General features: G+C 34.5%; 1 protein-coding gene and 2 pseudogenes across 1 annotated transcript; 2 read left to right on the top strand and 1 right to left on the bottom strand.

Moving 5' to 3' along the window:
* Positions 1-3713: 3713 nt before the first annotated feature.
* On the top strand, positions 3714-3935 carry LOC111755530 (ubiquitin-fold modifier 1-like). Its single transcript, XM_063255674.1, has one exon. The coding sequence runs from the start codon at positions 3714-3716 to the stop codon at positions 3933-3935; it is 222 nt and encodes a 73-aa protein (XP_063111744.1).
* A 5956-nt stretch (positions 3936-9891) lies between these two features.
* On the top strand, positions 9892-10833 carry LOC106026615 (olfactory receptor 51A7-like; annotated as a pseudogene).
* Positions 10834-13692: 2859 nt separating this feature from the next.
* Positions 13693-14641, bottom strand: LOC100730434 (olfactory receptor 51G2-like; annotated as a pseudogene).
* Between the last annotated feature and the right edge of the window lie 3562 nt (positions 14642-18203).

Here is an 18203-nt window from a genome sequence, read left to right as displayed (position 1 = left end):
TTGCACCTCCCTGTTGGCTGCAACCACTCCCCTTGTAATTGTTAATGTAGAGTTTCAGGGTGACTTTGACGCTGTTCAGAAACCTTAACACAATCTTTATTAAGAGTATTTAATTTGTGAAGAAGTAATCTCAGATACCGAATTGATATGATGCTATGGGTAATTCTGCATTTTTCTTCCACATATATTTATGAGATGTTATTTATACTCAGGATAACTGATGCCTAAACACAGTGCACCTAGTTCTGATTTGAGCACCCCTCCATAAGTCTCGTACTCCTTGGTAGATAGAAACATGACCAGGCTCAAACTGTTTTGTTTGCACCAGATTTTTATTAATCTGCATTGATCTGGTGCAACACTGAGGGTTTTGTGATTGTGTTCTGCTATTATTTTTTACCACATACTTTTATCAAATAATTACCAACAGCAATCACCTACTATCCATAATTAAATCATTTTTCCTTGACATATGTCATTGGTATTATACAAACATCCCAAATTGTGTGGAGGATATCATTATTTTAAATTGAGAAAACCAATGCAGAGATCAATATAATAAGCAGTGTAGTAGGAAATAATTTAAGTTTTCCAGTTTCCATGTCAAATACTACTACCAAAAGCATTTTTGATTTTGTGAACTTTGTGGGAAGTCTTTGAAATTCATTATATCACATTTTAGTGTTTTGTATTTCAACTTTAACTTCTCATATTGCTTCCAAATTAATATCTCTTTGGTTCTGTTCTCTTTAAGGGAAAACAAAACAAAACAAAGCCTAAAACAAGAAAATATGAGTATTCTTCAAAAGTTGCAGTCTAAGACACATCTCATATCTAGACACTTTCTGCAAAAAAAGGATTAAGGGAGGATCTCTTTTTTAGACTGATATCTTGTTAGTAATCCCAGGATAAAACTACAAATTATTTATGACATGACTTTGGATAAGAATTTGAGTGGTGGAATAGGTCAGAGCAGACTGTCAAAGAGTTGGGCATTCAGAAGTGCTGGAGAAAGTTTCTTGGCATTATCTGAGGATGGAATGTAGGCTGAGAATGAGACTTCCAGAGACAGCATCACACAGCGTCACACACAGACTCTGACCCTGATGGAGCGGCTGTCTCACATCAGGGTCTCATCTAAGCATCAGACCATGTCTGCATCAGTTCTTATGGATATCTAAGGCCTTGTGTTACTATATTTGAAGATCTTAGAAGTTCTTTTTAAATAGACCTATTATTCCTTATTAACAGTTTAGAAATTTAAGAGCACTTAGAAAAACTATTCTTTAATATTTTTTTACAGTCAAAGTTAACTGGCCAAATAACTATAAAATAAGCTCATGTGAATATAATCATGGTCACTATTTATTCTACATCATGGGAATGTTCACACATTATACTCAGAAAAATCATTGTGTATGAATACAAAGTAATGTTTCCAAGACTGTATGGGGTTCTTAATGTATAGAAAATTCTAAATTTTAGGAGTTTTAGATGATTGCTTGTGGGAGAGTATGACTGTCCTACTTTTATGATGATTGGTAACTGAAGCAAACTTCCTTACATGTGTTAGTTTTCTACTTCCCCAAACATAACTTTTAATAATTTTCTTAACATGTAACCTGTCTACTCCATATCAGGAACATTTTTATAGATGTGCTTTGTCTCTATGGTAGAAATTGTAAATAAGATAAGAATTTGTGCTTTCTTGTAGTTTCTAATCATATGTTTAATGTATTTGAGTTTTTCTCATTATGTCATATTTAATATATATAATAAAATTTTGTGAATACATGACTAAGTATAGAAAATTATTAAAAAGATAAGGATTGTTCACAACATTGGTGATGGAATATTATGTATGACTTGCTCTTTTAAAATTTTTGTTGAACTTTATCATACTTTACTATGTGAATGCATAGACACAAATATGTACATATATTTCAGTTCAGAGAACTGTATAGTTACATGTATATTTTCCTTATTTTTGTGACTCAATAGATTCTATAAAATCATTTTATATTAGACTTCACTTCCTGAAGGAAACTTTTAATTCTCCTTCAAAATGCATAATGTATCCTCTTTTTATATGTGCTTGAATTTACCACACTTTACTCAGTGTATATAGTAATTTATTTGTTCTCTCCACCTCTATCAGATGCTTGAAATAAGACCTATCTTTTGAACTCTGCTTAATGCTTATAGAGTATATTACCTAGTAAATACTTCTTAACTGTTAATGTTGAATTGTATGGGTGAAATAAATGTATTGAATAATATTTCATCGTACTTTATAGTTCTATTTACTACTATTTAACATTTCAGTAACTTGATATATATTTGTATAAGTATATATTTGATAACACCACTGATTATATTCTTAAATTCCCGTAAATATAAATCATTAAATTAGGAAGAAAGGAAAATAATTTTGAGTCTAATATTGCCTGAATTGTAGGACTAAACATCATATGGTCTGGGGTTAGATTCAATCTCTGAAAACTTTGCAACTCTATATATTTGGGAACTTGTTAAATGCTTTTGAAAACTTTACTATTCTAACATACAGAATTAGAGTACAAAATTAAATCTATTTCCTGTGCTCTTGAGAAAGTTAATGTTAAGAGAATTAAACAACTCAATGTTTGGTGTCTTGTAAATGCTGAATGTATCTTATTAATTTTCAAGTTACAACTATGTAAATATTATTTATATAGTTAACTGCATTTTACCTTGCTTTTCTATTGCTACTTCCTTGGCAAAAATGTTCCCATCCAAAGACTACTTATGTGTTGCAATTAAGTAAAATTGAGAGCTATCTTTGTACTCAATTATTATTTTAATTCAGTTATTTGTGTGACAAAATATTAAACCAATATTTTAAATGTTATTCTTTATAACATTATTATTTGACTACTGGATTTGTTTTGTCTAATGTTCTGATATATTTCTTAATCACATGTTAAATTTTCACATATATGGTGCATTGAAGTGCATATTTTATTTATTCCTGCTTTGCTCATTAATTTATTGAACAAATTATACAATTCTACATCTGTTTAATAAATTTTATGATTATATTGATTATGTATGTTTTTATTTATTTATATCCCATGTTCTCCAGTACACTGTCATTATTTTGACAAGTACCCAAAATGTTATTCCAAACTTAATGCAATACAGGCATTTGGGGAGATTCCTGTAGCATTGAACACAAAAATCCACAGCATAGTAGGGAGGGAAGAAAGGGACAGACCTACATCAGAAACAGCCAACACAGAAAGGAAATAGTACATTGGTGCATGGAGTGAGAGTTCGGTCCCAGTCACAAAGAGGATGGTGCAGTTTCCCAGGATGGCCACCAGGTACATGAGGCAGATGGGAAGGGAGAACCATCTGTGCACATGTTCCAGACGTGAGATTCCAATCAGGAAGAAGGTGGTAATCTCGATTTCAGAAGAATTGAGAATGTGCATGATGGATCAGTTCCAAAGGATTTATGACATTTTGTGAATGTGTTTATCCTGCTTTTAGCATGTTTTTTTTTTTTTCCAGATAAGTAAAGTACAATTTTGAACAATGTCAATGCCATGAAATAAAAGAATGCTTTTGCATTTGTTCAGGAAATAAGCAACAGAGTGCTTCTTCATTTGCCAAGAAAGTAGGCAACAATGTCAGGTTAGGGTGCTAAGTCTCTTGAGACCTGATCCACCATGTTGAAAGTTTCCTTTAAGATTATGTTGATGTCTGATGTGCAGTTGCCACATAACGTACTCAGTGTTCCTGAAAGTATATTGCTCATGGTGGTCTTAAGGTTTGTAGCAGAATTTAAGGTTCCTACAGTAATAAGCAAAATTATTACCCAACCTAGATTAGGAGTAAATCTTGCAACTACTGTAGAAAATGTTTTCCTAGAGCATGTTGCAGAACTGTAAAGTATCCCAAGCAACTGTGTTGGAAGTTGCTGATATCTGCTACTGAGCACATATGACTGACTTTCAGAAAAGAAGTGCTATTTTTATTTTGGTCATAAAAGTGAAATCAGGTGTTTAACATTAAATGAAATCACTATGAGTCAATGAAACAATGAAAGTTGACTGTCACTTCCTCTTCCTCATATACTTCATGTGAAGAGGAAGTGATCATGATTGGAAAGTGTCACCAACACAGGACGTCCAACCACCACAGTGGCTGGCTGCTGCCTCAGAACACAAGTAAGGACTTCATTTGTTCCAAATAGATTAGGTAACTACTTTTTACATGGAGGGTAGGTCTTAGAATTTTTCCGAGTATATTTGAAAAATTAAAATTTTCTAAGTGTTACATAATCGTCTTTGATTTAAAAATGTAGAAGATTTGAATATGAATTATAGATGGCATCTTGCTTGATGGTATCTTATAGACTCATACATAGTTTGATTGTTAAATATATATTTTATGATAAACGTAACAGCCTGGTCAAAACTGAAGTACAGCCTAGCAAAGATGTGCATCAAGTTTATATATATGCTATTCTAGTGATGAGGATATACCTCAGTGGTACAGAGACTGCCTTTCAAGGAAGAGGTCCTGAGTTTGCTCCCAGTATATAAAAAATATATTATATTGTGTGTATATATATATATATATATGTATATATATACATATACATATACATATACATATACATATACATATAATATGTATGTGTGTGTAAGTGTGCTTAAAAAATTCAATTTCTCTTGCTTGGCAAAAGAATATCAGAGTTTCTATCAGATTGGACTTTGGCAGAGGATTTGATGAATGAGAACCAGGCCACAAACTTTTTATTTGATGAGTCTTTATGATTCATTTAAGGATAAATTCTCTGCTCTAGATGATCTCATGTCTGCAGTAGTAATATCATGATCTGAAATTTAGCCATTCTGTCACTTCTAGAGTTCAGCGGCCCTTTAGGACAGTTATTGGTCTTTAACAATTCTACGCAAGGATACTTGGCAGCAGCTTGTTCCTAGAAGTCTTCCCATATGATCACTATAAGCAGGGTCTATGTACTGTTACGGTAATATATTTCACTTTAATTATGTTAAAGAACTTCTGTGATCTTGTGCTTATGTGTCTACTTCCACTGTAGACAATGAACTCATTAAAAAGAGCCTGTATCATAAGGTTCATGATATTTTTATCACAAAGGACAATACCTGGCAAATGGTATCCATTCACACATTATTAACACAATCATATGAAACTGAATTTTCATTTAAGTTAGTTTATCTTTAGAATTATTTTGTGTATTTGAAGGGGTGATCAGTGTTTTCCTTAGGGTTAGCATTAGTTAGAAGAGTATTATTTATAAGATATTGAAGCACTTGAATTTGAATCTAACAAATGATATACATGTAAAAATACTATCCCAGTACTGTACTCAGACTTTATAGATATTATTTGAAATAAATACATACATAAATAGTCATTTTCAACCACATTTTTGATAAAATTGCACAAAATCTGTAGGATAAAAGGCAGTAGAGATTGACAGTAACAAATCCAATAGATAAAGCCAAACTTGAACCGGTAAAAGCAAAGATATATTATTAACATCTGCTTAGTCAAATCGTATGTGAGAAAGATATGGTTTGGATCTAGAAGGTGACGGTAGAAAAACAGGTGAGATATATTTTAAAAATGGGAACCAAAACATTTCATGAAGAATTCTTAAAAATATAGATTTATCTGAGGACTCGACTTATTGCTAAAAAGCAGATTATAAAATAGGAGAATTACTGTGAAGATGACCGATAAGTTGGCTATATCAACCTACATCAATCTGAGCCACAATAAACTTCCTATTAGCCATAGTTATAATCAAATGGCATTTATTTTAAGTCTAATCCCTTACACAGCTACAGTATTCAAGTATTTTTTTTTTAAAATTGACTTTCTTGAGAGAAAAACAAATTTGACTTCCAACAATTGTTCTTCTGCCTCCATCGGTTTTATCATGTTGTGTCTTATTGGATTTTATTATATGTGATAGTATAAACAAAATTTTTATGGACAAGGAGTTAATATAGTAACCATTGTCCATTTTATGTTAGTTGGGTCTGAATACCCTATATTACTTTCATTCTCTTGAATGGTTTTATACTATCCTGTTATGTTTGATACTATAGTGTATGATAGCTACTGTTATGTGGGGTTGTCTTGTGGTGAAACACTATGTTGCTTAAATTGTTCTGTTCTGATCTGTTTTGTTATATCCTCTTTTATCTTAATCTTTTAAAATAAAAAAGAGTTAAAATTTAGAAATGTTCTCTCTTAGATGATACCTTGTATTAATATCTATATCATCTATATCTATATCTAATATCTATATTAATATTTTGACTTAATGTTTAGACCATCCTTATGAGGAAGCTACTATGGTTAACTCTGTTTTTAAATTAAGAAAAAGATAAATAACTAGTAGATGAGAAACTGGAATTAAAATCTGGGTCTGTCCCACTGCCTTGCTTAATGCCAAGTAATACCTTATACCCTGTCTTCTGTTACATGCTTTCCAAATATGTACAACTCATTTTATGCAACTGGGTTTTTCTCTTTTCCTTATTCTAAAGTTCTTCATCCTGTACCTTTAAACCATTGCATCATTTAACTGCCTTTTCTTCCAAGACTGAAGCTTTTCTGCTCATTCTTGTATTGTGACTGAGACTGTTATTCTTCAGCTCAGCTCTGGACATAAGATGTCTGCTTTTCTCTTCCTTGCTTAGGGAGATGTGGTTTATTCTTCTACCAGATGGGTTGCTGTTTCCTAATCCCTATCATGTGCAAAGACCTGAGTCTAACTTTATTTTTTTCTAACTGTGAATTAAGAATGGATGGTTTCTGAGATGATAATAGGTGAACAGTGTCAGTGCCAAAGAATGGCTAAAAGATTTAGTTCCTTTTAAATTTTCAGAGCTGAGTCTGTAAGTTAAATGTTCCTATTATCAGCAAACAACTCCAAGATAATCTCCTTTTACTCATCAATGTTTGCTTGCTTTTAAATTTTGTTTCTTTTTACATCTAAGCTATTCCTACACCAAAAGTTTGAAGCTTCTGTTATAATCATCCTTATTTACAGACCTATATTAGTCTCAGCTTTTATAACATTCACATTTCAGGTACACTTTTGGAGTTAAAGCCACAATAAAGAAAAATAGTATTATGACCCATTTCACTTACAATTTAACCAAATAGGGAAACAGAACTGTGTTTAGGTTAGAACCTTCTCAGGTATATTGTGATATAGCTGCTGGCCAAGACTTAAATCTGTAGACCACAGATTCCTTGAGGAGTCCCTGGAGTTCTCTCATGAGGTATCAATTCCTCAAGACTGGTTATCCTTGGTGGAATCAGGGTACCAAAGATTTAATGTCCTAGGCCAGATCTCTTCTGGATAAACTTACTGGAAGTTCCCACAAGACTTTTTCTTTTTAATTCTCAAAGGTCTGCCATCTAAGGAAAATAGAATTAAATAGTATTTAGATGAAGTGGAGGTGTTTTCATTCAAGGAGTAGGGCATCTGGTTCAGGTAAGTGCAGGGAGCTATCAATTTATTAGGAAAAATGAAGTTTTGTTATGCTACCTATATCTTAATAGATGAATATAATGTAGAAGAGGAAGTGACTTTGGGGTGTTTGTGTGGGGGTGGTTGGGTGCGTGCATGGGTAGATGGCATGGTCTGCAAATTAAATAGAAAGATCAGCTGTCATCTTCAAAATATACTTGCCCTGAGTTTGAAATTATGTGGTGGGAAATGATTAAGATGATCAAAATGCCAATGATTTTTTTTTTAGTTTAACAGATGGAGCTCCGTTTATAGGCTATCAAATTTTTTTTCAGTAAGTATTACTTAGGAAAAGTAAAATGTATCAATTCAAGGATGCTTGTCAATTACAATGTTTGTCATACTTATCGTCCAGAGATTTACAAAATATAATATTAACTCATATTCAAAAATCTCAGTTGGGAGGGAAGAAATTAATTTCAAACATGTTCCATATTTGCTATGGAAAACATAATTTTTTTCTGCTGCAATTTGAAATTTAAAACTTATACATTGAAGTTAACAAGTCCTAGTAGCTCTAGTCTTCCATGGATTTTCCTTTATATTTTACATTTTTTTCTATTTTTAAAAAAATGGCTTTTATAGGTAAATGGATACAACTTCAGAACGTACTCAATAAAATAAATGAGACACACATGTATCAACACTGTATTGTTTAATGTGAGAATCTGAAAGCAAAAATGAGTATATATGTGCAGGAATAACATATAAAAAGCGTTAAGATAGTTACACTACTGATTTCCTTGAGCTCACTAAAGAGATTTGTGCTGGTATTATGTGGACAATTGAATGCAGATGTCTTGACTATGGATTAATGAGTTTGGGATGACAATGTGCAGTGAATGTTCCATTGTTGCCCCGGACTCATGTGTTTTGAAATTTTGTTGTAGTTGTTTTTTTTTTTTTCCTTCTACTTCATTATTATTTTATTTTGTCCTTGAAAAAAAAAGGATTTAGAAAAAAATTGACATTATTAATTTTACCATACTTATTTCTTTATTTATGAGAAATAAATTTATTTCTTTATTTATGCAGAAGTTGTACTCAATATGGAAAAAAATTTGTGTTGGTTTGTATTTTGTATTTCTGGTAATTTATGCTGTTTATTCAACATTGGATGTGTTGAAACCTGAAATCATAGCTAGAAGTTCCAAGGACGCATGTCCTGTCTCTGGAAATACAAAAAGTGTGCTTTTAAAAATATAAATTCTACATGTAAAATCTTGTTTAATTTACTATGTAGGTGATTTTTAATGTTTGCGTTTCAAAAGAAAATTGAGTAGCTTAAATTTTTTAAATTTAGAATTTTAAAACATTGTGGTCACAGTGATAAGAAATAAAATAGTAATCCAATATAGATGGATGAAATGAACATGCATATCATACTACAATAGAGCTTTAAATTGTACCTTGAAAAACTAAGTGCCTAACCTAGGAAATATCACATATAATGCAAGAGTAGATACATGAAAAAATAAGGATATCTACCTTAGAAGAGTGTATTCACTGGTTTAGTGCTCTCATACATTCTAATAGAAATTTTGTATAATCAATATTAATATTTATATATATTGGTTTGTAACTTGATATATTTACATCTGTTTGACACTAAAAATATCCATAAACATCAAAATCTACTGAAATTATATTAATTTTGCAAATCAAAAATGATGTTGATATAGGTTAAATAACTTGAAACTCAAAAAGAAGTGGCAAGCATGCACACAAAACATAGTTATTTTTTATACAGTCCTTGATAGAATGCATGTATGTTTTTCTTCTGAGATGTGTGTATAATAACAACTTATCTCTTTTAAGATTTAAGAGAAATTGGTCCATGAATTTATTTTTGTGGACCAATGTTTATCAAGTATTTTCAGTGATAATCATTTAAGACTATTGTTTGAAATTTTCATCCATGAAATTCAGGAATTTTGTGACAAATAATATTGTTTGCAAAAAACTTCTAGATATCTCTATAGGTTCCATGAAAACAGATTTACTTTAATGTTTTTTCTATATGTGACCAAAAAATGTGAAAAACCACTAAGTTAGGATAAGTTTTGGGAAGGAAATTTGTTGTTAGAAAATATGATTTTGTTTAACAATATATAATATATAAAATAATACTTAAAATACATATGCTATGTTTGGAAGACTGCAGTTAATTGACATGCCAAATAATCTCATGCACATGACATATGAAAGAATTCCTATCATGAAACTGAATTTTACCCATGATTATAACTACTGCTTGTTGATGTGATTTCAGATCTAGCTAATGAGTCCATATTCCCTATCTCATGCTGGTTCCTAACAACTAAGATGTCAAGCTATTCCTTCTGATTGGAATCTCAGGACTGGACTATGACCACCTGTGGATTTCTATCCCCATCTGCCTCACGTACCTCGTTGCTATCACGATGCACCTCGTTGCATCATCCTCTTTATCATAAGGACAGAGCCCTCACTTCATGAGCCCGTGTATTATTTCCTTGCCATGTTGGCTGTATCTGATATGAGATTGTCCCTCTCCTCTCTTCCTACCATGCTGAGGATCTTCTTGTTCAATGCAGCCAGAATTTCACCCAATACCTGTTTTGCTCAAGAATTCTTCATCCATGGATTTACTGTCATGGAATCCTCTGTGCTCCTAATTATGTCTTTGGATCACTTTCTTGCCATGAACAATCCTCTGAGACACAGTTCTATCCTCACTAGCAAGAGAGTTGCTAAAATGGGACTAATCTTAGCCATTAGAGCATCATTTAAGTACTTCATTTCCTTTAACACTAAGCAGATTGATATATTGTTGAAAGAATTTCCTTTCTCACTCATATTGTCTTCATCAGGATATCATGAAACTGGCCTACTCTGACAACAATACCAATTTTATGTATGGCTTCTTTGTCACTCCCTGTACTATGCTGGACATGGCATTGATTTTCGAGTCTTATATGCTGATCTTAAAGACAGTACTCAGCATTGTATCCCTGAAAGATAGGCTGAAGGCCCTAAACACCTGAGTCTCCCATGTCTGTGCTGTGCTCATCTTCTATGTACCTGAAATCACCCTGGCTGCCATTCATTGCTTTGCTAAGCACAAAAAGCCCCTTTGTCATAGTCCTCATAGCAGATATGTTTTTATTAGTTCCACCTTTGATGAACCCATCGTGTGCTGTGTAAAAACTAGACAAATCTGTGAGAAAGTCTTGAGGAAGTTGCTTACCATATGTGTGAAATAAAACCTTTAATACACTGTATAAATATAATATTACCAACCAATCAGTACCTTAGGGTGTCTGTCACGTGTTCAGTGCCATGGTTCTCAATATCTAGTGGATGACTGGAGCAGGAAGAGCAGAGTGTAATTCTGCAGTAGCAGATAATTTATAATAGAATTGGAAACAATGTTTAAACAGGAAATGATATAATTTATAGAGGTTTAATTGGTGTTATTAAGAGATGAAATAAATCTCACATATGATGGAACATTTATATCAGAGTCAGCATTTGAGCAGTGGATAAAGTATGCTAATATAGGTAGTTTTATTCTATCAGCATTTACTAAGCTTCTCTCTGAAATGTTTAATCTCTATATTATTAAGGGAGGGGAAATTAGCAGATCACACAACAGCTATGTAAGATGCTGTTCTGGTAGGGATAGAGTATATAATTTGGCAAATATTGAATGAGTAGATATTGGAATATTAAAAAGATTTGAAAAATTCAAATTTAAGAAGTATTAGAAATCCATTTGAGTCTGTAAATAGACACCTAATATGATAAATCAGATTTTAAGGGCAATGTATGGAACCAGAAGCAAGACAGACTGAATGTGGGAGCCAGAGGGAGCCGTCTCTAGGAGAAAATGCAATAAACCTGCTGTGAAGCTCTGACCGTGGAAATGGGTGGAGAGACAACAAAAACACTCAGCTTTCATTGTTACTTTTGCTGTTATCAAATAAACATGTAACTTATAAGCAATTCACAAGTTGCAGTAGACTGATAAGAAATGATTTTAAACCCTGATTACAATTTCATATTTTCTATTGTATAGTATTTCCTATGTCTTTAAAGCTCCTTTGTATAAACATTGTATTGTTTCCCTAGTGTAAAAAAGTGAAAGTGTAAATAAGATATAAAATGTACAATAGATATTGTGAAATTGAAAGAGAAAGAAACTGCTCAAAAGGAAAAAAAAAGCAATTGGGCTGAGAATGAAGGAAAGGAGAAAAAAAGACAGGAGAAGATTATACACACACACACACACAAGATAGATAATTATACTACCAGTCTCTGTTAGTTCATCAACAGCAATAGTTTGTGCTTTCATTATTTGATTTTATGCCTATTTCTTGTCATTTAAGCAACTATTTTGAAGATAGCAATATGCAATACACCAACCATTGTCAAATTATTATTTTGTTTTGTAATTCTGAATCATAATTTTTAATAATTTTTGTTTTAAAATAAAAACAAAACCTGAATCAAAAACAAGTACAGCTCTTCTAATATGCATTTTGAAATTAAATTTTTCTTTATTAGTACACTTTCATAGTACATGAAGTTTACATTCACCTTGGGGAAGAGGTAGTTGTACATAACACAGTTAGTTGTTCTTTTCTTTTAACCCACTTCCTGATTCACCTTTCTTTCCCTCCTCCTCTAAGCCTTCTTTCTAGATTTTCATTTTCACTAATAGTAATAATCTTAGCTCATGTTCATAATATATACTGTTTCTGTCCATTTAAGAATATCAGCTTCCTGTGCACAACATATCTGGGTGTGTTGGCACATGCTTGACTGGAGATGTGGAAATAAATGTGTTTTAAATAAGCTTTGGCCATGAAACAGTGAAGATGCAAACTTATTAAGAAATGTCTCTAGTGCAATTTTCTCCCATTGATTTGTATTGCTGTACATTGTTTATATTTAGAACATCTCAATAATTCTCAATCATTCTGTACATTGGGACAAAAATTTTTCAGTTTTCTAAATTGCAAATTCCACACACATTAAAAATCCCTCAACAGCTCTATTTGATAGCAAATTATAACTGTTAGTCTCTGGACATGAAAAAAACCTTTTCATTGTTTAACACTTGCCTTGCCCCCTGCTTCTGTCAATATTCACTGCCTAGCATTTTAATTAAACAACATAAATCCACCTTGCTGTTGCTTACACCAAAACTTTTGCTAATGGTGTGTTTTTTGTCAATAGTATTGGATTAGTTTTTTATTGATGAATTAAAAGTTATATTAAATTTAGTAGCTTAAAACAACACAGATTTACTATTTTCTAGTTTTATAGATTAAAATTCTGACATGGGTAGCATTGGAACATAATCACAGCATGGGCTGGGATGACCATGTTTCTTTTTGGAGGCAAAAAACTGAATCCATTTCCTTGTCTTCTGAGCTTACAGAAGTCACTACATTTCTTGGCTGATGGACCCCTTCCTCCTTCTTCAAAGTCAGAAACATAACTTTAATTCCTTGGACTTTCTTCTGTAGTCACATTTCAGTCTGTAAATAAAATCTGTATTTGGGTGGTTCAAAATAGAAATGATTACTTTACTGAGTGACCACTAAAAAGGCTGTAAAGATAGGAGATATAATAATGTTAAAGTTTGTCCTCTTGCTGGTGGTTCTTAATGAGTCAGTAATGCTCAGATCTTAGCTGTGCTCATTGGCTGGAGCACCTGAATGTGGTTTCACAATGCTGTCTAGACTTGGGGAACAATAGGGTAACAGGTTCCAAAATCATCAGTGAGTGAGACAGAAACACAGATGGATTATCCTGGAGAAAGGAGAGGAGAAGAGAAAGTGAACTAAAGAGACAGGAAAAAATTTATCAGCCTATGTAAACCTGTTTCAAAATACAAGGTTCTTTCTACAACCTTCAGTTTATCTAGGCAATTACAAAGCTTTAGTTAAGGGAGAGAAAAACACATACCATTTCTTGATGTAGAGTGACAAGATTTTGAATTGTGTGTTTACTAAGTAAAAAAAAAGTCACCTCTATTTTACACATGCAGGATATCATAAAGAGAAGTAACTAAGAGTACAAATAAGAGGTCATATCTCCAAGACTTGATCTCTTTAAAAAAAAAAAAAAAAGGCATGGACTACCCAATCTCGGATCTGCTTAGTCTTCACACTGTAGACAATAAGGTTATTCACAGGAGGATCTAGAAGGCATACGATACCCATGACCACCTGAACTAGATGAGGTGCCTGCTTCCCAAAGCGAAGAATGACTGACAAGCCAATCATGGGAGTGTAGAAGAGCAGCACAGCACGGATGTGGGAAACACAAGTGTTAAGAGCTTTGCGTCCCTTGGATCTGGAGGTAATGGATAGCACAGTGTGCAGAATCAGGGCATAGGAGACAAGGATGAGCAGGGAGTCTACACCCACTGTGGAAACAATGATGAACATGCCATAGATGCTGTTGGCTTTGATGTCTGCACAGGCCAATTTCATCATTTCTTGCTGGAGACAGTAGGAGTATGATAACACTCGGGAGCCACAGTAGGGAAATCTTTTGAGCATAAAAGGCAGTGGAAAAATAAGCACTACACTTTGGCCCAGAGAAGCTAGGCCAACTCTGCCAATGACTGTATTGGTAAGAATGGAAGCATAGTGCAAGAGGCGACAAATGGCCACAAAACAATCAAAGGCCATGCACAGTAGCATGGAGGACTCCAGGAAAGACAAACAGTGAATGAAGAAAAGAGCTGGGTGAAGCAGGCATCTTGGTCAATACCTCATGCTCCAACCCAAAAAATGCTCAGCACTTTTGGGAGGGTACAGAGGAATAGACCCAGGTCACTCATAACTAGCATGGACAGGAAGAGGTGTATAGGCTCATGCAGGGAAGAATCTGTTTTAATGATGAGGAGAATGGTGCAGTTTCCCAGGTGGAAACTAGGTACATAAAGCACAAGAGGATGGAGATCCAGATGTGCATGTGCTGGAGCCCAGGGATGCCACTCAACAGGAAGGTAAAGAGCACGCTGCTGCTGTTAGCCAGGGGTACAGGTGTCATTGTAAGCAGAGGCAGAGGCAAGCTGGATTCCCTCTAAAATCTTGAGATGAAATGTGAAAACACTATTAATTGCACCTAGCAACTGAAATGAAAAAAAAGTTACAATCAAGTAGACCTGTACTGTATTGCTCCTTCAAGAGGCTAGTTAACTCTTGCCCTGCCTTGCTTTCAACACTTTTTTGGAGTAGTCTCAGAAATTCAACAACAAACTATACATGGAATTTTAAAGTGATTTTCTAAGATTGTGAAACTTGTAAAAGCTAAATTTTTGAACTGGGTATTTTACATCAGATATATATTTTTTCCTCCACTCTGACTTCTGCATCAAACCAGCTCCCTTATGCTCTATACTCTCATATTTCTTCAGTCCAAGTTAATCTTCAGATCTAGAACTCAGCGTATTCTCTTGCCTCAGCCTCCTGAGTAAGTGAGAATTCAGGAGTCTGCCACCATGCCCAGGCTTGGATTTTGATTAGTTTTCATGGGCAGCACCTAGAAGAGGATCACAGGAGGAAGGAAATACAGGTTCTCTGCCTTGACACTGTGTGTCAGCAGGCATTCCACCACTGCAGGCCTCAGCAGCAATTTTTCTTCTTGAGTTCCAGGAATTGCTCCATCTGCTCCTTCTGGGTAAGAAAATGAAACTTCTTCATTACTCAAGTTGGTTGTAATAACTTTGCCTACAGTCTATGAAAAGATCTTCATCAAACACTCTTTCCACTCCTCTTTTCTACTTGCCCTCTTTATTGTTTCAGTTTTTCTGTCACCTCATCTTCCTTTCTCTTTTTTATCTCTGATATGTTTTCATTACTTTCATTTTCTGTTTTGTTAACTTCATCATCTATATACAACCTTTAAACCACGATATAGGTCTTTCCCTGCTATTCTGACACGGAAGCCTGGACTTCTCCAGATGATTCATAACTCTGCTCTTCTCACTCTGACTCCAGAGAGAAATAGAGGTTGTGTAGTGACTCTCTGTGAAGCTGTTTCCTAACTGCATGAGTAAAAATCAGAGCCCTAGTTCTCTAATCAGGCAATACCTGGTGTTCCTCAGAAGCCTCGGTATCCAACTGTTATGCTATCTATGTGGCAGAAGAGACTGAAGTACTATTGGTATGACTACAGCCTCAATCTTAAGACTGAGTCCATGAGAATCCATGAAACAAAAAGCAATGATGCTAGCTGGGCCCCTTCTGTAGTTGAAGAAATAAGGCTCGGAAGTTTGGTTAGTGGGCGAAGGCAATACAGCTATTACGGCTTCCTGATGTCCAGACTGACTCCCTCCTCCCTAGTGACAAACTCAGTGGACACTGAACCCACAGAGAGCAGGGGCTTTGATTTGTTTATCTCTGTAAGGCCAATGCTCAGAATATGCTCAGCATTTTTTCTTACATGAAAGTTTAAGTGTTATTTAGTTGACTATTATTAACTAGACACATATTTTATCTCCTATAATAAAACCCTACGCATGATGTTTTACTATAATGTCATGTTGTAAGTGAGGAAGCTGAAGACAAAATCATTAACCTTTCTAAGATCAGTGAGACAAATACACAAAATGAAATTTGAAATAAGAACAAATTTTTATCAAAGTCCAGGCTCTACATAGCTGTTATACTGAAAGCTTAGGGTCAAATCACGACATTTAATGTAAAAGTCAAAGACTTACTAAGCCCATGAATAAAAATTCTCACTTTGGCTAACATTGTAAATAAACTGAGGCAAAGGAGGTGGTTCACTGTTATAGCACTTGCCTTGCATGAGGGAGACCCTGGATTCAACACAGCATGACACATACACAATCATCACCCTATCAAAAACACAGCAACAAAGCTTATAAAAATGCATGCTCTTTCTCACTGCAATGCCAGTGACATTAATAGCCAGTATTACTAACTTACTGTCTGGTTGAAGTTCAGTTGGTGTACAGTGCTGCTTCTCAACTTATGCTATGGCCAGTGATTACTATTGTCTTCATCTTAATCAAGAAGAGTTTGATAAGATTATCTGTTTGGGAGAAATTTTAATAAAAGAAATCATCAAACCAAAGTAGAAATATGTTTTTGATGTTAAAATAGAATAGTAAAAAACTTAATGTTATTATCTCAATTTGAAAACATGGAAAGAGAAGTTTAGAGAATTTGCTAATGTTCTTAGAGTCATCTGACAAATCATTGGCTGAGCAGGCACTCAAACTTAATTTTCTGGAGCTTCTGAGGACATAAAGGAAATAAAGAGAAAAAGTTCACAATTCTAGGCACCTGTTTAAGATAACCAGAAGTCGGGAACCAGCAAACGCTTTCCTGCTTGGACCAGTGAGTGGGGCCTAGGCAAGGAATCCTGCCCCAGGAATCCTGCCCCAGTCACGGGGGAACTGTCTTCATTTCTCTTCATTGCCTAGGGATCTGCCTGCAGTTTCCTGCTGGGACTAGTGAGTCAGGTAGGCATGGAATTCTGAACCAGTGTAGGGGAACTCTCTTTGTCACCTGGGAACCAGCACCTGGTTTCCTGCCTGGACCAGCAAGTGGGGACAAGACAAGAAACCCTGCCCCAGGAATCCTGCCCTGGTCTGGGGGAACTCTCTTGATTGCCTGGGGATCTGCTTGCGGTTTCATGCCAGGCCCAGCCAGTCGGGCCTAGGCAAGGAATACCATCCCAGGCTGGGGGAACACTCTTCCTCGCCTGAGGTGCCAGGCTGTGGTTCCCTGAGGGCCCAGCCAGTTGGGCCTAGACATGGTCTAGGGGAACTCTCTCCCTTACGTGGAACAACACTTGAAGCTTGAAAATACAGGAAAATAACAAAACAAAAGACCAAAATGCAACATCAAACATCCAGCCCAAACCAAGAAAGCCTAGGAACCACATGCATAGAAGACACATTCCACACACCTGAAATACCCGAAATAATAGTAATTGAAATAAAGAAGCAACTTTGGGAAACCTTAAAGGAATTCAAACTAGAAATAATCTCTGAGGTAAAAGAAAAAAATTGATGAAAGAAATGAAGGAGATGCTGAACATATCTAAAGAAGACACAGTTAAAAATTCAAGGGCCTAAACAAAAAGATAGAATCCCTGGATGAACAATATAAGAAACAAACAGAATACATAAAGCAGATGTGAAAGGATATAGAGGAAATAAAAAAACTCCATTGAAAGTTATAAAAACTGTCTCAATGAATGTTAAGAAAGAATCTCAGACCTCGAAGACAAGATTGCAGCTAGCAAACAGGAAAGGAAAGATCTTTTAAAAACAACAAGAAACCAGGAAATAACAATTCAACACCCGCAAGATGATGAAAAGCGGAGCAACATCAGGTTGATAGGGATAAATGAAAAAGAAGGGGACAACATAAAAGATGTCAAGAGGATATTTAGAGAAGTAATAGCTGAAAATTTTTCCAAACACAAGATTAGAAACTGACATCAAGATCAATGAAGCATATAGAACGCCAAACAGCCATAACCAAAATAAATCTACACTTAGACATATAATAATGAACATCCCAGAAATCAAACAAAAGAATAGAACATTAAAAGCTGTCAGAGAGAAAAGATA

Source organism: Cavia porcellus, unplaced genomic scaffold (assembly GCF_034190915.1).
Source record: "Cavia porcellus strain 051 isolate PalLab524CR breed Dunkin Hartley unplaced genomic scaffold, mCavPor4.1 scaffold_9, whole genome shotgun sequence".
Taxonomy (NCBI): domain Eukaryota; kingdom Metazoa; phylum Chordata; class Mammalia; order Rodentia; family Caviidae; genus Cavia; species Cavia porcellus.
This window is presented reverse-complemented; position numbering and strand designations above follow the sequence as displayed.